Raw genomic sequence first — 23912 nt, forward strand, 5'->3', positions numbered from 1 at the left:
ATATCAATTAGGAATGTGGACTATCCTTTGACGGATGATAATTTAAACATATCCAACAATGAACAACAACAAATTAGCGCTACAACAAACAACAAGCAGACCGCAGCAACAAACATCAATTACCGCGCGCATTAATTAATTAAGCGACGGTAAATATGATTACTGTCTGTAATTATGTCCGTAATGATGTCACACGTCCTTAAGGACACTCAGGTGTGTATCCGAATGCATACACCATGATCACACCTACCGAGTGGAGAAGCCAGACAGTGCTCTCGGCCGAGCACTTGGCATCCATACTAAAACTATTGCGAGAGTGTGTCTGTCTGTCTATTGCCTCTTCACGCCCAAACCGCTGAACCGATTTTGTTGAAAATTGTTATGGAGATACTTTGGGTCCCGGGAAAGGACATAGGATACTTTTTATCCTGAATAAATGTACGGTTCCTGTGAATTTTATTGCAACGTAGTTGCGGACGCCATCTAGTATAATATCTAGTTTAATGATATTATTATTTTAAACTAGCTGACCCGGCGAACTTCGTATCGCCTAACAGTCGATTCTTTAACTTTTGTATGGGAGTATAGAAAAGTGTTGTTTTTAGACTTTTTCAGGATTTTTTTTTAGATTTTTTTTTTCTCCGTAAGAACCATCCTCGTACTTCAAGGAATATTTAAAAAAAAGGAATTAGCGAAATCGGTCCAACCGTTCTCGAGTTTTGCGCTTAGCAACACATTCAGCGACTCATTTTTATATTATAGATTCGAAAGTGTGGACCTGTCTGTTACCACTTCATGTCCAAACCACTGAAACGATTTTGCTGAAAATTGGTATGAAGATTCTTTAAGTCCCGGGGAAGGACATAGGATAATTTTTATGGTGGAAAAATGTACGGTACCTGCGCGATAAACGAATTTTTGCGCAACGGAGTTGCAGGAGAGTGTTAATATTATGGATGTACTCGGCCAAGGGCAATGACTGGTTGATCTACTCGGTAGGTGTAATCAGGCCTATACAGGCCGAAGTTTTAAGTGGACGAATATGGGGACGGAAAGTTCCGAATGAAAAATACTGAACGTATTAAATGGGAGTCGATTTTATAGAGGCTTTGATAAAAAATCAATAGAAAAATATGTGGTAACCTACAAAAGTGAGGTCGTCCTGACTTTTTTTAAAACACGAGAGCTTTTAATAATTATACGATGACAGAATCTTATGTATGTATTATATTGTGACCCTCTCTTTATTAGGAGATATTATAAAGGTACTTAATAATATTCTGACTTACATCAAAATTGAAAACAGGTGGAAAAAAAGGAAAGTGGTCAAAGGACATTTAGCTAAAAATTGTCAGTCCCTTGCTGTCAGTTGTTAAAATAACACAACTAATTTAATATCAACATTTTGTTATTTAACGTGAATTTTAAACTGTTCACGTTTCCTTAACTGTATGAGAATGGAGATGGAAAATTGTAAAGCCGCAAATGTAGACGGTGCGCTTTCAAAGATAAGATTTATATACTTAATAACCGCGGTCATAATTCAAACGATTTATTATCCGACACCTGAGTCCGACCCCGAATTCACACTGTGTCAGTCCCATTCAGTATTTTCTCGGCGGTCGCCACGTTTTATTAGGGTTCCCTAGCCAAATAGCAAAACGGAATACTAATGGATTCGTCATGTCTTTCTGTATGGCCATTCGTATGTTACAGCCACATTTCTCAGGAACCCGGGAAGTAGCTGTATTCAATGAACCGCATTAAGATTTTCATATATAGAAAATAAATGGGTAGTCCCTATTCTTGGAACTGGTACATGAAACTCGTGAGAGGTATCTACTGCTAAGTCTTCAATAATGATATTGAGGTTTCTTATATTATAATTATTAAAAACTAGCTGTCCCGGGGAACTTCGTGTCACTTTAAAACCTTCCCTGGACTTCTACGAATATTTTAAGACTAAAAATAGCCCAATCCGTTCAGCCGTCTTCGAGTTTTAGCGTTACTAACACAATTGAAAATCCATTTTTATATATATAGATATTTGTAGTATTGGGGTGAAGCCAAACGAGCATAATTTGTGAGTTGTGAGTCGCAGAATTTCGGCTGGCAGAAATTCTGCTGCATTCAGTTTCATACAAAAGTCCTGTTTGATTCACACGAGCATAATTTTGTGAGTCATGATTTCTATGAAAAGATATTAGACGCGACCGAAATTCTGCGACTCACTACTCACAAATTACGCTTGTTTGGCTTCACCCTTGCGCAAGAGACACTGCCAAAGTATATTCTTCGATGTCAATAAATGGTACTCGTACAGAACCTTTCGTACGAGAGTCTGACTTGCACTTGGCCGATTTTTTATCCGCATTCAAATCTAAAATCGCCCGTTAATCACATTTTATATTTGACTGCGCATTCGGTAATCCGCTTTACTTTGCTTTAATTAAGTTTATGTTATGTGGTTGCGGATTATATAATATTACATTACAGGAACAATAATGTTATTCCACATTATACCAAAACGTGTCGAACTATATTTTGTTTGTATAAAACATAGAATGAATAACTTATTAGTTACTAGATGTCCCGCGCGGCTTCGCCCGCGTAAATTAGGAATTTTACAGAAACCGTACATTTTCCCATAAAAATATTTCCCCCGTTTTTCCCACATTTTCCTGAGTTTCTTCAGTCTTATTAGTCTTAGCGTGATAATATAATATAATATAGCCTATAGTCTTACTCGATAAAATATGATCTATCTAACACTGAGATAAGTTTTTAAATCGGACCTGTAGTTCCTGAGATTGACGCGTTCAAGCAAACATACTCTTCAGGTTTGTAATATTAGGTAGGTATAGATTTTTTTTAATTATCGCTTGACAAACTCGAGTCTCGGTCTAAAAGACTGAAAGGTACCAATAATACGGAAGTATAATATGGTAGTGATGATGATGATGATGATGATGATGATGAATGTAATTTGCATAGTAGCATATGCTTTCTGTTCTTAAAACAACACCGAAACTCCCAAACTTGTATCTATAAAGAATCAGGAGTTCTCTCAGCACCTTCCGAACCACGGTATACCAGGTATACATCGGTGCAAAATCTTACTTGTTGGTAGCATATGCTTAGAATACTTCTGACGAAACCGAAGTCACCACATGTTTCCCTATAAGTTTTGAGGAGTTCCCTCGATTACTTATGAATCCTTCATCAGATCACCACTTTTGTGAATATAATACCAAATTGGGATGATACCCTATATACCAAAAGAAAAATTTTGAAAATCGGTTAACAAACGGCGGAGTAATCGTTGAATAAAAGAAAACGAATATAACACCTCCCCCATTTTGAAAGTCGGTTAAAATTGTAGCCTATGTGTTATTCTGATGTATAAGCTATATTATTGTAAAGTTTCATTAAAATCCGTTCAGTAGTTTTTGCGTGAAAGAGTAACAAATATCCATACATCCACACATCCACACATCCATACATCCAAACAAGCTTTCGCCTTAATAATATTAGTAGGATTACAGACTGTAAATGAAAAATTGAGGTAATTTACAGGCTTTAATCTGATAATGTTGATGCCAATAACGGTTTCAATCTACTTATAATAATAATAATAATAAACTTTATTGTACACCACGAATATATACAGTTACTTACTTATATAAATAAGAAGTCGGTATAAAAGTATTTTCAATGTTGTTAGCCTCACTAAAACTCGAGAACTCTTGCCAAATTTTAATTTTCAAATATTCGAACTCTGGAAAGACCTGTCACCAGCAGTATTTTCGGACCTATACGACCTGCAAACATTCAAGAAGAGAGCGTATTCCTTCTTATAAGGCCGGCAACGCACCTGTAGCTCTTCTGATGTTGCGAGTGTCCATGGGCGACGATCAGGTGACTCGTTTGCTCGTTTTCCCCCTTATTTTATAAAAAAAAATCGTGAAAGTCAAAGTTTATACGATGAGAAAATTTGGGAGTGCGTTGGAAGTTCACGGGTCATCTAATATTTTCTAACAATTAACATTTATTATCATCCCTACCTATTGTGGACTGTATGATTTTTGTTGATATTTATATTATATCTATTTTTGAGCTTTGATGACTTTAAAATAAATCACTTTAAACTCTTCCCTTCGATTTATTTTATTAAAATTAAACTTTGTGCACTGTACCAAGGCAAAGGGCGGACTACTCAATATTTATACTCGTTACACCCGTAATCTGACCTATCGGAGCAATTTATATCCGTCCGATAAGAATGGTGTTCTCTGACCAAGTTCCGTCAGAGTTTCGAGTCGTAGTTGCCGTATGAGTCCTATGCCCAATTACTATTCTATACAACGCTAGTTTCTCAGATATTGCCGAACGTCTGTTCCTAAATATCCTTTATTTATTGTTCTGATAAAGACAATGCTTTATTACTTTTAGAAAGAAACATCTCAATACTATTTTTTAAGGAACACAATAATTACGTATTTTAGCTAATAAACCTAATACAGTCAAAAGGACCGAACATGTGTCGATTTCACTTTAACAATATCTTAGAAATACGCTACTTAACTTTCTAAAATATGTTCACCGCCCTTTTCATCGTTCTGTCCACAACACTACCAATCAGAACGTTAGGTGGGGATAATGATATACACGGTTGGGGCTCGTCGCTCGATATTAATTAATGATAATGATGTTGTTGATGATAATGACAATAATAATCACGATGATGATAATATGGATGATTGTTCCAGGGAAGCCCTACCCAACGGTACGCTATGGCTGGGCGCGTTCTCCGCGGCTCAGTACCGCAGCGACGTCCACGCGGCGGTGTACCGCTGCCGCGCCGCCGGGACTGTCGGCACTGTCCTGTCCCGGGATATGAGACTTGAGGCTGGTGAGTAATATTATATTCTTAACCCATCAATCCCCAAGCGGCAGACGGCTGGCGCATAATAATTGAAAATCTATCGTGTCTGCGACACCCACGCGGATGGAGGTGTTAACCAACGTTAGAAACACGCAGAGTTTCTCAATTTGTGTGTAACGTTTTCTTTTGTGTGTCGTTTTTTTATGAAATAAGGGGGCAAACGAGCAAACGGGTCACCTGATGGAAAGCAACTTCCGTCGCCCATGGACACTCGCAGCATCAGAAGAGCTGCAGGTGCGTTGCCGGCCTTTTAAGAGGGAATAGGGTAATAGGGAAGGGTAGGGATGGGAAGGGAAGGGAATAGGGTAGGGAATTGGGCTTCCGGTAAACTCACTCACTCGGCGAAACACAGCGCAAGCGCTGTTTCACGCCGGTTTTCTGTGAGAACGTGGTATTTCTCCGGTTGAGCCGGCCCATTCGTGCCGAAGCATGGCTCTCCCACGTATAAAATTGCAAAGTCACTTTTTCAATGTAAACGCTCTACTCCCAAATTGGTTCACACTTCTTTTTTACTCCACCAGGGAGAACACCATCAAAAATAATTGAGTGAAGTGATGAGATCCGACTATTTCACATTCTCATTTGCAAAGATTTGCTGTCCTGACATTGCCTGTTCTCATTATTCTGTATACGTGGGAGAGCCATGCTTAGGCACGAATGGGCCGGCTTGACCGGAGAAATACCACGTTCTCACAGAAAACCGGCGTGAAACAGCGCTTGCGCTGTGTTTCGCCGAGTGAGTGAGTTTACCGGAAGCCCTACCTTAATCCCTTCCCTACCCTCCCCTATTCCCTTCCCTTCCCATCCCTACCCTCCCCTATTACCCTATTCCCTCTTAAAAGGCCGGCAACGCACCTGCAGCTCTTCTGATTCTGCGAGTGTCCATGGGTGACGGAAGTTGCTTTCCATCAGGTGACCCGTTTGCTCGTTTGCCCCCTTATTTCATAAAAAAAATACCATAATATCACTGACAAATAAACGCAAGCGTTTTCTGATGCCCTTGATATCCACGGTCAAACCGTTCTGTAGCACAGAGCATGGCCTTTAAAGAAAGCGAGCAAAAGGACAGCCTGGTACAAGGTGTGATTTGTAAGGAACCTGCCAAATCCTAGGGGTCGCAAGTGCGTTGCGGGTTATATCAAAATGAGGTTAAAAATATCCCATATCACAAAATTTTATCAATCCTCCAATATTTTACCACAATCCTCATATCTGTCTGAACACAAAGCTATATAAAACGCAAAAGTAATGAAACCTCGTTCAAATCGAACCGTTCGACTTACAGCACACCCAGGAAACGCCACGAATGCGAGCAATGTAAAGGCAACCTAATCACGAAGCAATAAAATGCATTTTCGTCTGTGTTAGCCGTAAATACTTGACCTGTGTGGACTTTTGAGACGGCATAAGACGGAATCGTTTGGGTCGGGATGCAAATAAGAGTCTTTATATCCGACTGTTCGCGAACCTTCGAGATTGGCCCACAATCCGAAGGCCTAATGGAATAAACAGTTCATATTTGAATGGAAATAAAACAGCTCTTATTGCGTTACAGGGGAAAGGAACGTTCGGTGATCCGTGAAGAAATTGTTTTATTCGATAGAACGTGATCAAAGAAATTTGATTGATACAATATTGAATATGGGTAACTATGATTATTATATTTTAGTTGATTTAGCTTTATTAAATTGCAACTTCAACTCTCAATCCAAGTTCAGAATAATATTATAAGTAAGTATGTAGTTGAAAAAACTAAACAAAACGCGTTTTTTTATATTCAAATATTTTATTAAATTATTACATTGTTATTGGCTCCTAATACGTAGGCAAAGTTTCGAATTAATTAGACTACTGGTGATAGGTAAAAATCGTGCTAAAAGATTCCGATGCATTTTATACAACCCAAGCTAGAAAAAACGTGTTAAAAAGTATAAATAACAATGTTCCAAAAATCTGCTTTGTAGGGAACAGGAAGTATCAAATTTCACAACTTTTTATTTCTGTTCTCAAATATTATGAAGCCTGTAAAAGTGTACACTTCGGTATCGGAGTTTCGCTGGCAATATCTCAATGGCTCTTACACGGCTTTTAACGAACAATCGTCCTCAAACACACAAACCGCACATAAGACGAGAACAAAAATCCCGCAGGAAAAAATGCTACGGCATTTTATGAAATGGCCAGTCCTTTTTTGAAAAAAACCAGCAATTCTGTCAAATATGTAGATAAAGAGATTGAAATGGTTGTTTTGATTTAAGCTGTTGGTAAAAATTGCCACAAAACAACATTAAGCTGCACTCATAATCAAAACTTCAAAATACCTTTAAGAGCAACCCGCTCAATATAATATAGCCGTATTACTCATGCCACTATTACTAATATCTCATTTAATAAAATCTAATAAGTAACATAGGCTCTACCTTCATAAGTACATAGACTGCCATAATTACCTTTTTGCGTTGTACTCGTACAAAATATCACATGACAATGTCCCTTTTATACACCAAGCTGGCAACTTAAATGGTCCTTAAGTTTTACCTTACAAAACCGCTTTGTAGGCTTTAATCTGCGGCACTTAAGTGATTAATTTAGGTGATGACACTACACGCGAGGGTCTGGAGTGGACGCATTGTGCAGACTCGTGACGGTAAAAGGCGAAGTGTTGGGGGCTTGTGGTGGATATTAGAGCAATTTAGGTATTTGACACGTATGATGTAGCCAGAAGTTATTTGGACGCTGTTAAGCATTTGTGTTATGTTCTTTAGATAAATTAAATTAAGAATGCATTCATAACTCAGCTTTTTTTGTGGATTAGTACACAAATGCTTAACAGCGACCAGTTAATGTGGCATTCATCAGGATAAAGCAAATGTTACTTACTTTACGACAGCCGAAGCACATAAGTATGTTTCAGCATCGTACCACCAATGTTTCAATATTAAAAGTGTGTTGGTGCAACGCTGTTGTGTTTCTGCCCTTTTCTCCAAGGTCAACGAACTTTATAGGGGTGTAGACTATTTTTAGGAAATATATTTATTTTACAGATGTACATTTGTTACACCTAAAAATGTATAATATAAAAAATAAATACACCCTTATTTATATAAAAAAAAACACTTATTTCAAAATTTCCCGCTAAAACGCTAAAGTTCATCATGGCGTCGCGTCGCTTCGACGTCACGGTCCTTCCAAACAACAAAATTTTTTGTATGTTGTCACATATGTATGTATGTCACACAATGTTTTGGAGATCGTGACGTCACACTCCTTGATGGCTGTTTGCGATCACGCTTTATAACAGATTATTCAATAATATTTACTTTTTAGGGTTCCGTAGCCAAATGGGAAAAAACGGAACCCTTATAGACTCGCCATGTCAGTCTGTCTATCCGATTTGAAAAATTATTTCAGAGTTAGATAGCCCATTTATCTAGAAAGGCTATAGGCTATATTTTATCACGCTAAGACTAACAGGAGCGAAGCGAAAAATGTGGAAAAAACGGGGAAAATTATTTGAAAGTGCTTATCTCACGAACTACTGGAGCAATTTTTATGTTATTTGGCACAGATAAGAAGTAGACCACGTGAAGGATCAAAGACTATTTTTTGTGTACTAGTTTGTCTGTGAAATATCTAATATACGCGAGCGAAGCCGCGCGGAGTTATTTATATCTCATCGTGTCATCTACCATACCGATCATATAGGATTATGCATAGGATGAAGATTGGACAGCATCTAGTTTGCGTATTAGGGGCAGACTAACACGTGGTTATGTTCCAATTTGGTTCCGTCCCTGTTGATTCCAGCGCTGTAATAAATCCACTCGTTTGTACGAAAAACACGTTTTTAATTTAGAACGAATTATGGGACAAACGAAAATTTTCCGAGAACGATTACTGTTTTGTTGAAATAAAGGCCGGGACGTAAAAATCTCTTTCATAAATCATACAGTGTTCGTAGGCAATTAAAACATTTATGCTTTTCGGTTTAAAGTACATAATATTATATCTATTATAATACCTCGATCGTGGAAAAACCAGACACAATAGCTTATCTATTGTTATCGCGGTCGCATGTGACCGCTTCGGAGTTGAAGCACCTTATTTAAGGTACTATCAGAGAAGTTGATTCCTAGGCAGATGGGGGACCTATGTAAATTTGGTCGCGTTATGTCAAATCCAGCCGACAGATCACAGCTAACATTGAATTGACATGATCCGACCAAATGACGTTGGTCCATCAACCATCGTGGAAATTGATTCCATACATATTTACAAGGAAGAATAACATCACCTTTGTCAATGAAAGCCAGAGACGCTGGACGGACAGCTCAGAATTAGCACTTATTTTGCCTGATCTTAAAAAAACTCTCAAATTCAATTTCCTTATTAAACCCTTAGGTGGAATCGCAGCCTGAAAGCACTAAACCCAGATCTGATATAGACAGCTAAATTTCAGTAATTCCATTCCACAATGAGTTGGTCAGTTTCATCTGATTATGCAGCGCACGATCGTGGTCAGATTCCATCGCAATTCGATCGCCATTAGCAATGGGAAATTTTCCATAATCGATGTGGTTGGAAGTATCAATGGAACGAAATTCGTATTGTGATAAATCATTACCATTGGGCATTTATGCTAGCTTTTGTTGTGGGTTTTCTTCAGAATGATGCTATTATGCCTCATGAATCATCATTAATATTGTCAGTTAAAATGATTGTTATTGGTATAAATTGTAGACGATGTAGTTCAGAACCAAAAATAGGAATTCTGACTTAAAATATTTCATACCGAATTTCATCAGAATATTTTTATCCTGTAAAACAGTATCCATCATGTTACTGTGTTACGACGAATTAATCTTCATATTCATAGTATTGGAGTAATTCTAAGGACCCGAATGTCCCGTTCGATCATATGACCAGCTCATAATTGCTCGCACAGTATCGATTTCGTGGGCATGAGAGACTCGGTTACATTCTAACACAATTCCGCGAGACCGACTCGGCGTGCTCGTATAATTAATTACGCCGCAGCTGTCATGTGACAGGGGGAGTGGGGAGAGGTGGAGGGCGAGGAGTGGGGAGGCAGGAGGTGTTATAGTGTCTGCGAGGATATTAGTGCTCCCCAGTATTCCATATTAATTATAAGCATATTACCGCGCCGAAGCCCGTTATTAATATCATCGTTAGTATTATTAATCGTTACACGTATGTCTTCTGTGTGGAAGTCAATTTCCCTAGACGAAATATTCGTCATTCTTCAAAATGTGGGAGAATCATGTTTGGGAAATAACACATCCTTAGTGCATGTCCTGCTGAGGCGTTTCACGCGCGAAGTCCATACGCGCTTTTCAATTAACGCGCGTTTTTAAGCTACAAACATGGACTTCGCAACGGATTCACGCGTAGTTCTGGACGCTGCAATGGCACCCAAGTATCTCGACTCGCGCGTCGCTCATTGCAAGCGTTTTACGCGCGAGTAAGAAAACGCGCGTTAGCATCTGGACGCCCCGATATATTAATATTTATAGCTTTAGTATCTCATTTACGCGCGTAAAGCGCGTGAGTCGCTCACTCGGGCGTAAAACGTCTCATCTGGACAGGCTCTTATAGTATTACTCGTGTATTGTATTCTGAGCTTTGCAAACTACCCTTATGGTGGTTGGGGTGCTTAAACGCGAACCTCTAAGCCCCTTAACTACCTTTTCAGCATCTACAACCGCATAGGGCTTGTTAAATTCTCTAATATACAAAAAGTAGGTTTATCGTGATACTGTAGGGTAATTTAAAATTCGTTTTAAAGCTATTTCTGGACCTATACGACCTGCAGACCTTCAAGAAGAGAGCGTATTCACTCTTTAAGGCTGGCACCTGCAGCTTTTCTAATGTTGCGAGTGTCAAAGGGCTAAGATGTATTTATTCTGGTACCATTTCATGTCATTTGCTTTCAGTGATGGACGTGTCATGGGAGCTGCGCGTGCAGCCAACTCACGGCGTGTCAGGCGGCGCCGCGCTGCTGACTTGCGCTGCGTCGTCCGCCGTCCGCCATCATGTCACCGTCACCAGATGGTTCAAGGATGGCGCCGTGCTTACGCCCATGGCTGCTGACTCTGGTAAGTGTGCTATGACCCCACGGCTCCACGTTTGCCACCATGGCAAGGCTGCTGTCTATGGATCTGCGCGTGCAGCCAACGCATGGGGTGTCGGGCGGCGTCATACTGATGACCGCCATGTTACCTTCACCAGGTGGTTCAAGAACGGTGCCGTGCTTGCGCCCAAGGCTACTGAATCACCTAAACGAGAGGCACCTCAAATACATTCTATAATGAAATGCACCACCTTGATTGTGAAGCTGCCTCTTCGCACTGTCGATGTCGGTCTTGGAAAATCAAAGTGTATTTTTACGCAATATTATGAGAGTTGCGACCCTTTTTAGGGTTCCGTACCCAAAGGGTAAAAACGGGACCCTATTCCCTTCCCTTCCCTTCTCTACTCTACCCTATTCCCTTCTCTTTCCTTCCTTACCCTATTACCCTGTTCCCTCTTAAAAGGCCGGCAACGCACTCGCAGCTCTTCTGATCCTGCGAGTGTCCATGGGCGACGGAAGTTGCTTTCCATCAGGTGACCCGTTTGCTCGTTTGCCCCCTAATTTCATAATATATATACAGGGTGTATATATATATATATATATATATATATATACAGGGTGTAACAAAAATAAGTGATAATACTTTAGGGTGTGTACGAGTCCCTTGTTGAAAGTTCACTGTGAAAGTGGCAGCGCTGAAAGACGAAATTTTTTTTTCACTTTTGTATGGGCAAGCGCCCCAGCGTCACGAGTTTTCCCATACAAAAGTGACCTTTTAAGAGGGAACAGGGTAATAGGGTAAGGAAGGAAAGAGAAGGGAATAGGGTAGAGTAGAGAAGGGAAGGGAAGGGAATAGGGGAGGGGATTGGGCCCCCGGTAAACTCACTCACTCGGCGAAACACAGCGCAAGCGCTGTTTCACGCCGGTTTTCTGTGACAACGTGGTATTTCTCCGGTCGAGCCGGCCCATTCGTGCCGAAGCATGGCTCTCCCACGTATAATAATTAATAATAATATTTAAATTATGTGTATATTATGTGTACTTGTACGAGTATGTAGTATATTATGTGTACTTTAATATTTAATAACAAAATTAAAATAAAATAAATATTTAAGGGGAGCTCCCATACAAAACCACAATTTGATCCCTACTTTCGCTCTATAACGGTACGGAACCCTTCGTGCGCGAGTCCGACTCGCAGTTGGCCGATTATTTAACATTTTCCATGCATCTATGGTAGTAATTCAGGCCAAGATGATCTATCACTACTATTGCGCAGTAAATTGTCCACTACATGATAGGCGTCGGTTTGACCTTTTACAGGGCCTATTCACCTGTAAATATTATTATCTATCATGTCGTAAGTATAATAAGTAGCCTATATAAAAAAATTAAATAAGCTACCGGCTCCAACTAATCCGACTCCGACTAACAAATTAATTTTAAGGAAATTCCATGTAGAGTGTATGGTATCTGAGATAAGTTTAGTTAAAATATACTTAGTACCTTTATTATTTTACTGAATAATTGACAGAACAGAAGGAAAATCCGAAACTTAGTATTAACTATTGATCTTAATAATTCGATTCCAAGAAGGCGCGCCTATTAATAACCCAATAATACACCAACAAATATCTACAGCGAAATACCGAGAATCTTGGAGCGTCGAGTATCTGTGACAATAATGGCTGGGTCTTAAAATCGCCTCGTAAACACCAGTTTCAATACCACGCCGGGCTGGAGAGCTGCCAGGCCACCTTATAAAATATAAATTAATTTTTCCCGTAGGCCAGACGTTATTGCCTTTTAGATTGAGAATTTTTCCTTAGAAAAGTCCGAGGGACTTTAACGGTGCCCGATTCTGTCGATTTAACGAGGAAATTCGATTAGTCATTTCTGTCGAATGAAATTGGCTAGACCACTGACTTTAGGGTTTTGATTGATTGTTTTTCGATGAAGAATGTTTGGTTTTTCGTGAGTTTTCCGACCATATCTAAATATGCGTTGGCTTGACATTTCTTGAAAATATTAACTGTCTGTATTTAACAATTATAGAAAGGTTGAATTTAAATAGTAGAAACGCATTCACACACAATATGACTTGTATACGGAACAAAACTAAATAGTACTGCAGCTAAACATCAAAAGAGTCATGAAGAGAAATGATAAAAGTAATTACTCTCACGAAAGTCACAAATGTACGTTTGTATTTATCGAGATAATATAAATGGGACATTATTATTTCCGTTAGAAACAATTATCATAAGCCTTTCAAAGGACTCCCTTGAACCCAAACATCGGCAGCTAAAATGTTGTGAGTATATTTCGTTGTTTCTCTTAATTAAAGATAGTTTCAATGGATAAAATTTAAACATGAAGGCCCAAAAAAGTGTTAATCGTTTCAGAATTTTAAAGCGTTTTATAAGTACCACCTCCGTCGTGGGTATCGCAGACGCAATAGACTTTCAATCCCCAAACGGCAGCAGGCTGCCGCTTGAGGATTGATGGGTTAATTCCTTTAATATCATGCTAAAAACAAAGTTAAAAATAAGGTGTTTTTGTGGGTGTCGCATTTCCACGGACGCAAAGCCTGCTTATAGTTACGCTCGGGTGTACAAACTTTAAAATTATTATACGTTACAATGTTTGAAGTTTTTGTCTAGTAAATAGTTAACCTGTTACAGGTAACTATTAAACAAATAATATCGGCCAAGTGCGAGTCGGACTCGCGCACGAAGGGTTCCGTACCGTTATAGAGCAAAAATTGTGTTTTTTTGTATGGGAGCCCCCCTTAAATTTTTATTTTATTTAAATATTATTATTAGTTATTAAAGTACACATATATTTTAGTCCTTTGTGAAAATTTCAAGTGCCTACCTGTTGCCATTATTGAAATCGAGCAAAAAAGGACAAAAAAATCACGTTTGTTGTATGGGAGCCCGCCTTAAGTATTAATGTTATTTTATTTTTAGTATTTGTTATAGCGACAACAGACATACACAATCTGTGAAATTTACTGATGTCTAGCTATAGCGGTTCTTGAGTTACAGCCTGGCGACAGACAGACAGACGGACAGGTGGACAGACGCAACGAAGTCTTAGTAATAGGGCCACGTTTTTACCCTTTGGGTACGGAACCCTAAAAATCTCGCTTCGCTCGCCTGGTGATGACTACTACAGTAGTAGTTATCGTCAGGGCGCGCGAAGCGAGCCCTATTATACCCCACAACCTGCAGAGCACTTTTCTGGTACACTTTACGGAAAAACTATCACCGCCTATTGATATTTTGTACTTTAATATAGTATAATTTCTATTTTTTTTTTATGAAATAAGGGGGCAAACGAGCAAACAAGTCACCTGATGGAAAGCAACTTCCGTCGCCCATGGACACTCGCAGCATCAGAAGAGCTGCAGGTGCGTTGCCGGCCTTTGAAGAGGGAATAGGGTAATAGGGGAGGGTAGGGATGGGAAGGGAAGGGAATAGGGGAGGGTAGGAAAGGGAATAGGGTAGGGGATTGGGCCTCCGGTAAACTCACTCACTCGGCGAAACACAGCGCAAGCGCTGTTTCACGCCGGTTTTCTGTGAGAACGTGGTATTTCTTCGGTCGAGCCAGCCCATTCGTGCCGAAGCATGGCTCTCCCACGTATAAAATTATATATAGATATTTTGTCATCGGTCAGTCAAGATTTGGTTACTATTAAAATATAACAAAAACTGCCTTAAAGATCGTTTTTTGCGTGGAAAAACGACGCGAGCCCTCACAAAGCTCGGCTTTTAGCTAGTATAAGGACTATCAGTACTTACACTAGCTAAAAGCCGAGTTAGTAATAAATTATTCCTTTAATCAAAATAAATTTTCTACTTGCAATATTTTAGGGGTCCTTTGTTACAATATTAACAACAGGGATTAATGGAAACCCTGAATTCCTAATTGAGTTAGTTTTGATGGCCGTTTATATAACAGTATTATGCCGTGTTCGATACTGGACCCTCAGCCCTATATTAATGTTAATATTTATTGGATTGTCAAAGGAATTGGTTAACTAGGCCCTTTGTTAGGCTGCCCAATCAAAGTTGTGAATTTCAAATTCTACCCATATTGTGTATTTAGTTGTGCAAACTAGTTAAAATATTCATCTACTTAATTAGTTTGTTTTTCAAACAATACAAATAGATTTTTATGGTTTTCAGAAATTATCATAATATTATGTTCACCTTACTATGTTGTCAAATAATTTGTTTAAAAATCTTAAGAATGTTTGTTGGGTGAATGGGTGAAAATCCATAGAATCCTGCTTTTATTAACTAACACTTTTAAAACTATCTATCAGCTTGATCAACGTGTAAGTATGTAGCTTATAGGTACTACGTTACCAAGTGTAGCTTTATTATAATACGTAGACAGCCAAAATCACCATTCTTTAAGCTTTTACTTCTCTAAAACACTCACGGGCAAAAACTACAAAATATATATTTTTTTTTTATGAAATAAGGGGGCAAACGAGCAAACGGGTCACCTGATGGAAAGCAACTTCCGTCGCCCATGGACACTCGCAGCATCAGAAGAGCTGCAGGTGCGTTGCCGACTTTTTAAGAGGGAATAGGGTAATAGGGGAGGGTAGGGATGGGAAGGGAATAGGGGAGGGTAGGGAAGGGAATAGAGTAGGGGATTGGGCCTCCGGTAAACTCACTCACTCGGCGAAACACAGCGCTAGCGCTGTTTCACGCCGGTTTTCTGTGAGAACGTGGTATTTCTCCGATCGAGCCGGCCCATTCATGCCGAAGCATGGTTCTCCCACGTATAAAATAAATAAATACGCTTAAAAATTTCAATAAAGTGTCATCAAAATGGAGTTTAATTTGACCTGTATGGGCGGGGGCGGGTTAACGTAAATAAGATACAGTCTCAATAAAGTGAAGCGCTAATGCAAGTTTAATGTTCGTCTTTGATGTAGCTGAACTGACGCTCGCGTTGAACTGAGTTTACTGGATGTGCCTACAATATTTTTATGTCTGAGTTTTATAGGAAGCTGATAAGGCTGACTAGAAATATTTTTATGTAAAATGACGCCAAGACGAGACTAAATGGTCTTTAAAAAGACTAACTTAAGCTTCAAAGTTTAAAAGGCTGTTTTTATGAAAGACTTATTTTATCTTCGGAAGAGACAAGTTTCAGACTCTTTACGTTTCTAAAGAGGCTTGACTCTTTGACTTTACGAACTTTTTTCAATATAATAAAAATAAAGGTAGTCCATATGAATTCATTAAATTGAAGGGAATAAACATTCGTTTCAGCTAATTGGCTATTCGACTTAACTAAAATAAAAAGTTTGTGAAATTCTGCCGTGAATAAAAGTATATTATAAGAATCTACTTTAAAAAACCTTATCTCTTCATAATATGTCTGATAAACTTTTAAATAAAATACGATATCTACATAATGATAACACTGATGAACTTTCAATAGGATTATACACATAGCGTTTCAGGCCAGTATAAATAGCCAGTACTCAAGATGCAACTCGGTCTCAAGACGCGATTCGACTCTATGATTGGTCCAAATTTTGACAGCCAACGAATCACAGAGCCTGAACTGTGTCATGAGACCGAGATGCATCCTGAGTACTGACTATTTATACCAGCCTTAAAGTCAAATGTCTCATCCAGCATCTGTACCTCCTTCGTCTGGTAGCTCCGGCGTCGTTTATGCAGATTACCGCCGCTTAAACTTTAATACTTTCACCGACTGAGCTCCACAAACACCGCCGTAATTTCACATCCAGCGTTATTGAGAAAACTTCCAACACTTTTTACTGAATACTCCAAGTTTGTAATCGGTTAAGTTTCATTCGACGCCAATTAAGAGAAGTCATAGTGTAACCCACGGGATCTGCAGCCAACATTCCGTTAGATGTCTATTTACTTTGTTCAACGTGAATCAAAGTTTTTCTTTGCTTTATCGAAGTTAAGCCTCTTTAGGTACGTTGGGAGTGAAATTTCAAGGTCGCGTCACGATAATAGGAATCAAATAAGTTTAATATGATATTATCAATAATACATTATTCGCTTTTGTTATAATGTTAATGCACGGCGAAAGGTACCCAAAACTCTAAAGGAGTGAGCACACTGAGACGGGCCGTGCCGGGGCTCAGCGTGCCGGGGCGCATCGCAAAAATCCGCCTCCATACAATTTGTGTGGAAGCGGATGCGCGTATCGCACACTGTGCCGGGGCGCATCGGCGCGGATTTTTGCTCGGCGGATTTCCGTCAATGCGACACGGCCCGACAAGACCCGCTGCGCTCCGGCAAGACCCGCTGCGCCCCGGAAACAGTGTGCTATAGCAAGCGGCGCGCGGATGTGATGCGATGCGGCCCGGCAAGCCTCGGCTCAAAATCCGGCAGAGTGAGCGTTAAAATCCGTCAATGCGATACGACCCGACCCGGCAATAGTGTGCTATAGCGGGCTCGGGCTCCCTGAAATCATATCAAAGGGTTTTCGTGGTTGGATACCGCTGTCGATCCTGGCGACACAGGAGATACAGTGGTGGGAATGTGTGGTGGGCCAAAGCCCGGTTTTAAAGAAATAGTGTGCTATAACGCATTTAGCGCTGCGCTGAGCCCCGATCCGCCCCGGCACGCCCCGGCACGCGCCGACAAACTGTGCGCGTACCTTAAGACTGCGTGATGTGTCTTCCCTCCCATCATTCCAAGCGATCTCACCGCTATGCGCGTTCAATACCTAATAAGAACTTCAATTTTAGATCCACCCGAGGAGTCTGGCTTTAGCTTATTCAATTAGGAGACAGTAACGAGCTGTTGTCACTCAGCAGTAACAAGGCTGTGACAATGCACGCACTGGCGGCGCGGAAGGGAATAATGACGAATTGGTTGGCATTGTTATTAGCGTTTAATTGGAGGCTTTTGAGGTATTTTGTATGTTTTGGCGGCAAAATAAATATAAAATAAAATATATTTTTATTCAAAATGGGTATCATGATACACTTTTTGAAAGTCGAACGAAGAAACTACGTTGCCTACCACCGGTTCGAGAACTACCCCGCGGAGAAGAACCGGCGTAAGAAACTCGCACGGTGGCCCCGTGCGAGTTCTTCTTCTTCTTCTTTTACTAAAAAAATGGAAAATTACAATGTTATGGCTTACAGCTATGTAACAAAAATAAAAGAAAAGTAACCTGCATGGAGCTACCCTATTCCCAAGGTGTGCTGTCCAGAAATATAGTTAAACTAGCTGATACGGCAAACTTGGTTGTCATGTTTGGTTGTGTGTCATGGGGAACATGCTTGATAGTTTCAAAAGAAGATCATTGGGCATAGCGAGAAGTTATCATTACTGAAGACTTTTTATGAAATAAGGGGACAAACGAGCAAACGGGTCACCTGATGGAAAGCAACTTCCGTCGCCCATGGACACTCGCAACATCAGAAGACCTGCAGGTGCGTTGCCGGTCTTTTAAGAGGAAATAGGGGAGGATAAGGAAGGGAATAGGGAAGGGTAGGGAACGGAATAGGGTAGGGGATTGGGCCTCCGGTAAACTCACTCACTCGGTGAAACACAGCACAAGCGCTGTTTCACGTCGGTTTTCTGTGCCCGTGGTATTTCTCCGGTCGAGCCGGCCCATTCGTGCCGAAGCATGGCTCTCCCACGTTAAAATATATATCATATTATGTCACGTAACGTAATTATATAATCTTAGTTCGATATAAAATGGACTAGACCGAAATAGGAACAAATCTGTAATAATATTGATATTGTAGTAATTAATCTTATCAGATCACGACCTAACAGCGATTTATTTCGTTGTTTTAGTGTCGAGCCAAAAAGCATGAAAAACGTTTGGCCACTTCGATACTGGTTCAGGTTAATTTTTTCACTTGAAGTAAAGCTTGACCGCTGTAAAGTCGACCCGCGTAGCATACTCGTAGCATACTCGTAGCATACATTTAGTATGCTACGAGTATGCTACGAGGATCGACTTTACAGCGGTCAAGCTATAATTAATTGAGGAGGTGACTTGTTGTAATTAAGCTGTTTTAACAAATGTACGGCGTACGCATCATTTTATCCTGAGTTTTCTGAAAATACCGTAAACTGCATCAATCCAAGCAATTATACAGCGATATTAAAAATAATACAAGTTCCGACAAGTTTATCAGCTTTCTGATTACAGTTATTACAATTTGTTTACTCATTTCATATAACAAGTAATTAAATTGAGTCGAATTAAAATTTAATCGGCTTCAGTATGCTCTGATTTACAAGTGACGTACTCAACCCTTCGGTGTTTTATTTTATTTGCACTGGTAGATCTAGTCTGTGGTCGAATTGACCCGATTATTACTTTACAAAGTTGACCATTTTGAAAGTGGTTTACGACTAAGGGTCAATTCAGACCTCAACGCGATGCATTGAGGTCTGAATTGACCCTTATTCGTAAACCACATTCAAAATGGTACTAAATTGACAGATTTCAATTGCGTGAAAGGTCTTGCAAATCTGTCAAATCCATACAAATTTAGAAATGCACTTACGCGTCGCGTTGTGGTCTGATCACGACGTGACAGAACGCGTCGAGGAAATTTGCGACGCGACAGCGAGATTTCCGATGACATTTTTGCGTTGTGATAACGCATCACATTTCTGTGCGATGTTGTTTTTGCGATGCGATACCGCAACGCAGCGCACATAAATCCAGCCTTAGGGCCAGGCCACAGCCTGGCCCTGAGGCTGGATTTATGTGCGCTCTTCCGAACGCGCGGTTTGGTAGCTACATCGCGAGATGACAAGCAAATGTATGTAACGATTTATTTAAATAGCGGCGCGGCGCGCTGTCATTTACATACATATTTGCTTGCCATAACATAATCTAGCTATATTATTTTACGTATTTTCTTTTCGTTTATCAATCAAATAAATGGAAATCATGTGCTATGTTGCATGTTTTCACATTTGCGGTTATAGCAAACAAAGCTATCTATTGACGCCGATATAATGTAAAACTTTCAAAGATTCAGAAACCAATGCATCTTTGATGGCGCTGTTGGAGTCAATTTCAATCGAAACTTTTAGTATAAGAAGTACACTCAGCAGAATTTGTATTCTGATCGCCCGGTCTCGCGGGCCCGCGTCATGACTTTGTGTACAAAGTTTCCGCTGTTGTTTTAGGGTTAATGAGTTCATTAAAATTTTCATTGGGATTATTGTAATAAGTGATTTATTTAAGTGGCTAATATAGTTTTATTTTATGTTGTTTGCCACAGATGGAGTAATCTTTTTTTTTAATATCACGGAGTAATCTTTTTTTTAATAGCCACTCTCGAAAAGGTCTTTGCTCTCGAGGTTATTAAAAAGAACGTGTGTTTTACGCTTTATTTTTTTAATCTGTACTAAGTACTAAGTGGTCATAAAACTTGCACAAAAGGTTCCAAAGAGCTCTCGAAAGGGACAATGATATCGGGCATCAGTAGACATTCGCGGGGGACGGTAGAAGGGGATAGAAGGTGTCCCCGTTGCGAGAAGGGGACAAAAAAGTGCTAGAGGGGGACACGACACACATTTAGAATTCATTGAAAAACTCAGGAGCCGTCTTATCTGATCAGACCGCCTCACAGCTGATGTTTGGACTTAAACGAAATAAATTTTTACTGATATTTTGTTTATACATTTTTAAATAGACAGGCTCTCGCTCCTTTGTAACAAAAATTCCATCGTCGATATCTGGACTTTTAATCTTTAGGAGCTTTGGGGCCTACGCTTTGCGTCATAAAATTCAATGAAAAGAAATTATTAAGGCGCCTACGAAAAGAAATCGGTCTGAATAATTTACGTCTGTCAGCTTTCTGATGAGAATCACGTGACCAAGATGCATTTCTATAAATAACCAATGCATCTATTCCTTGTTTGTGTTCCTTACTTTTAGTAGTTGTTGATAATAATATTTTTTATTTTATTTATTTTTTTAAGTCAGACATCTAGGCCCATATTATGAATACCTTATAGACTAACATACATACATGATACAATTATACTAAAACTAACACTAACACTAAACACATATTGTCTGCGACGTGGGGCGCGACGTGTTCGGAAGTCGTCCTCGGAACCTAATTATATTATTACTAGCTGTTGCCCGCGACTTCGTCCGCGTGGACTTTAGTTTATAGTTGTTCCCGTACATCGATTGAGTCGTTTACGCGCAAATCAGAAACGTATATTGTGTGGGAACCGCTCATTTTTCCGGGCCAAAAAACATTGCTTGTCCCAGATTCAAATTAGTATCTCCAATCTCTATGCCAAATTTCATCAAAATGGATTAAATAGCTTAGGCGAGAATCATAAAAGCCTATAGCCTTTCTCGATAAATAGGCTATCTAACACTGAAAGAATTTTTCAAATCGGACCAGTAGTTCCTGAGATTAACGCGTTCAAATATACCCTTTCAAATAATTTCCCCCCGTTTTTTCCACACTTTCCTCTATTTCTTCGCTCCTATTAGTATTAGCGTGATAAAATATAGCCTTCCTCGATAAATGGGCTATCTAACACTGAAATAATTTTTCAAATGGGACCAGTAGTTCCTGAGATTAGCGCGTTCAAACAAACAAACAAACAAACCCTTCCCAATTATAATATTAGTATAGATAAGCACCACAAATTAAAAGAGCCATTATAAATGCTAAAGTGCGTTTAACTGTCTGTCTGTGTGTTACCTCTAGCGATTTTCATGAAATTTTGTATTATACTTAGAGTCTTGGGAAATACTATAGGGGATACTTTTCGTTCCGGAAAAATTTACGGTTACAACGCCACAAATTACTGCGCAATGAAGGCCATCAACTAGTAAATAAATAAGCGACAAAGTACTTACTTGATCCTTATTTGAACAAGCTTTGATTGTGGTAAATCTCAAGTACACATATCAGACCCTCGCCCTTCCCATCGAGTGTAAAGCAAATAATTGAACAAAAGACTAATTGAACCATCAAGTACTTGATGAGTCTTTAGAAAAGGCGAAATTTTCAATATGACATTGATTCCTATCCACCGCATATTAATCTGGCATAATACCGCATATAGCCTGCCCCAAAGCTTTAAAATTATTGTGGATTTTATTATATAATGAGGGGGCAAACGAGCAAAGGTCACCTGATGGAAACCAACTACCGTCGCCCATGGACGCTCTCTACATCAGAAGAGCTGCAGGTGCGTTGCCGGACTTTTAAGAGGGAATACACCTCTTCTTGAATATGGTAGAAGCCTCTGAGGCAGCTCTTGCTACCGAGCGAGGTTATACAGGATGTAACAACACGAAGTGATAATACTTTAGGGTGTGCATGTGTCCTTTGTATATAAGTATAATATAGTTTATTGTGTCTAATAAATTTGTCTCTCATAATTTTTATTTTTTATTTTTATGAAATAAGGGGGCAAACGAGCAAACGAGTCACCTGATGGAAAGCAACATCCGTCGCCCATGGACACTCGCAGCATCAGAAGAGCTGCAAGTGCGTTGCCGGCCTTTTAAGAGGGAATAGGGTAATAGGAGAGGGAAGGGAAGGGAATAGGGGAGGACAGAGAAGGGAATAGGGTAGGGGATTGGGCCTCCGGTAAACTCACTCACTCTGCGAAACACAGCGCAAGCGCTGTTTCACGCCGGTTTTCTGTGAGAACGTGGTATTTCTCCGGTCGAGCCGGCCCATTCGTGCCGAAGCATGGCTCTCCCACGTATAAAAAATTATAACGCTCGGGCATTAGCTTAATATTAAGGTTAAGTGAAAACAAAAAAAATGCTCTTTCAACGCTGCTACTATGTATTACACCCTGTACCCTCGGTCAGACCGAATCTTATACTAAACTAGATGTCCAGCGCAGCTTCGCCCGCGTAAATTAGGAATTTTACGGAAACCGTAAATTTTCCCATAAAAATAGCTCTTATGTCCCTACTCCCTTCACTTGACAGACGTGGGAGAGCCATGCTTCGGCACGAATGGGCCGGCTCGACCCGAGAAATACCACATTCTCACAGAAAACCGGCGTGAAACAGAGCTTGCGCTGTGTTTCGCCGAGTGAGTTTACCGGAGGCCCAATCCCCTACCCAATTCCCTTCCCTACCTCCCCTATTCCCTTCCCTTCCCATCCCTACGCTCCCATATTACCCTATTCCCTCTTAAAAGGCCGGCAACGCACCTGCAGCTCTTGTGATGCTGCCATAGGCGACGGAAGTTGCTTTCCATCAGGTGACCCGTTTGCTCGTTTGCCCCCTTATTTCATCAAAAAAAGAACCATAGTGATATCATGAATATCAAAAACTACTGAGAAGTCTGAGATATTTCATAAAAAAAACGTTCCTTAAAATAAGTAACAACAACGGAAACAATAGAAAGCAAGAAGGAAATTGTGTTTTTTTAATTTCCGTCTTCACTAATAGAATGTTCTCGACAAATGTGTAAACGAGACCCCCAATTTCAAAGTCATGAACGATTTACAGGGGACCGTACTTAACTTAAAACGCCTTTTCGATGTAAATGTTAGAATCTAACAAGACAACCTCTTTCTTTCTGTTAACTGTGCTTGACAAACTTATTTTGTTGCCAAAATACATCAAGCTAAATATAGGCTAGTGAAAAGCTTATTATTTATTTTTGTGAAATATTCATCTGCTACAGCCCCTGACAATGCTAAAAGACGCTTCGAGCTTCCAAGGTGGTGATTCTTTGAACTCTGAAAGATTTTGGAAGTAAAAATTAGGAAGAGTAAAAAATGTTAAACTCGCGCCAGAAGACAATACTTTATACATAAGAGGGATCCTCGTACAAAAATATATTTATGCTTTTGCTGTTTTGTTTTAAGCCAGCCA

The 23912-nt window shown here is 39.8% G+C and overlaps 1 protein-coding gene across 1 annotated transcript in view; it reads left to right on the forward strand.

Moving 5' to 3' along the window:
• LOC121730712 (Down syndrome cell adhesion molecule-like protein Dscam2) overlaps positions 1-23912 on the forward strand; it is a gene marked incomplete at its 3' end in the record, with an annotated part of 170494 nt that overhangs the window by 109728 nt on the left and 36854 nt on the right. Inside the window, 2 exon segments of the mRNA XM_042119850.1 lie at positions 4770-4912; positions 10900-11061. Of these exon segments, the coding sequence (XP_041975784.1) occupies positions 4770-4912; positions 10900-11061 (305 nt within the window).

This window comes from Aricia agestis, chromosome 9 (genome assembly GCF_905147365.1).
Source record: "Aricia agestis chromosome 9, ilAriAges1.1, whole genome shotgun sequence".
NCBI lineage: Eukaryota > Metazoa > Arthropoda > Insecta > Lepidoptera > Lycaenidae > Aricia > Aricia agestis.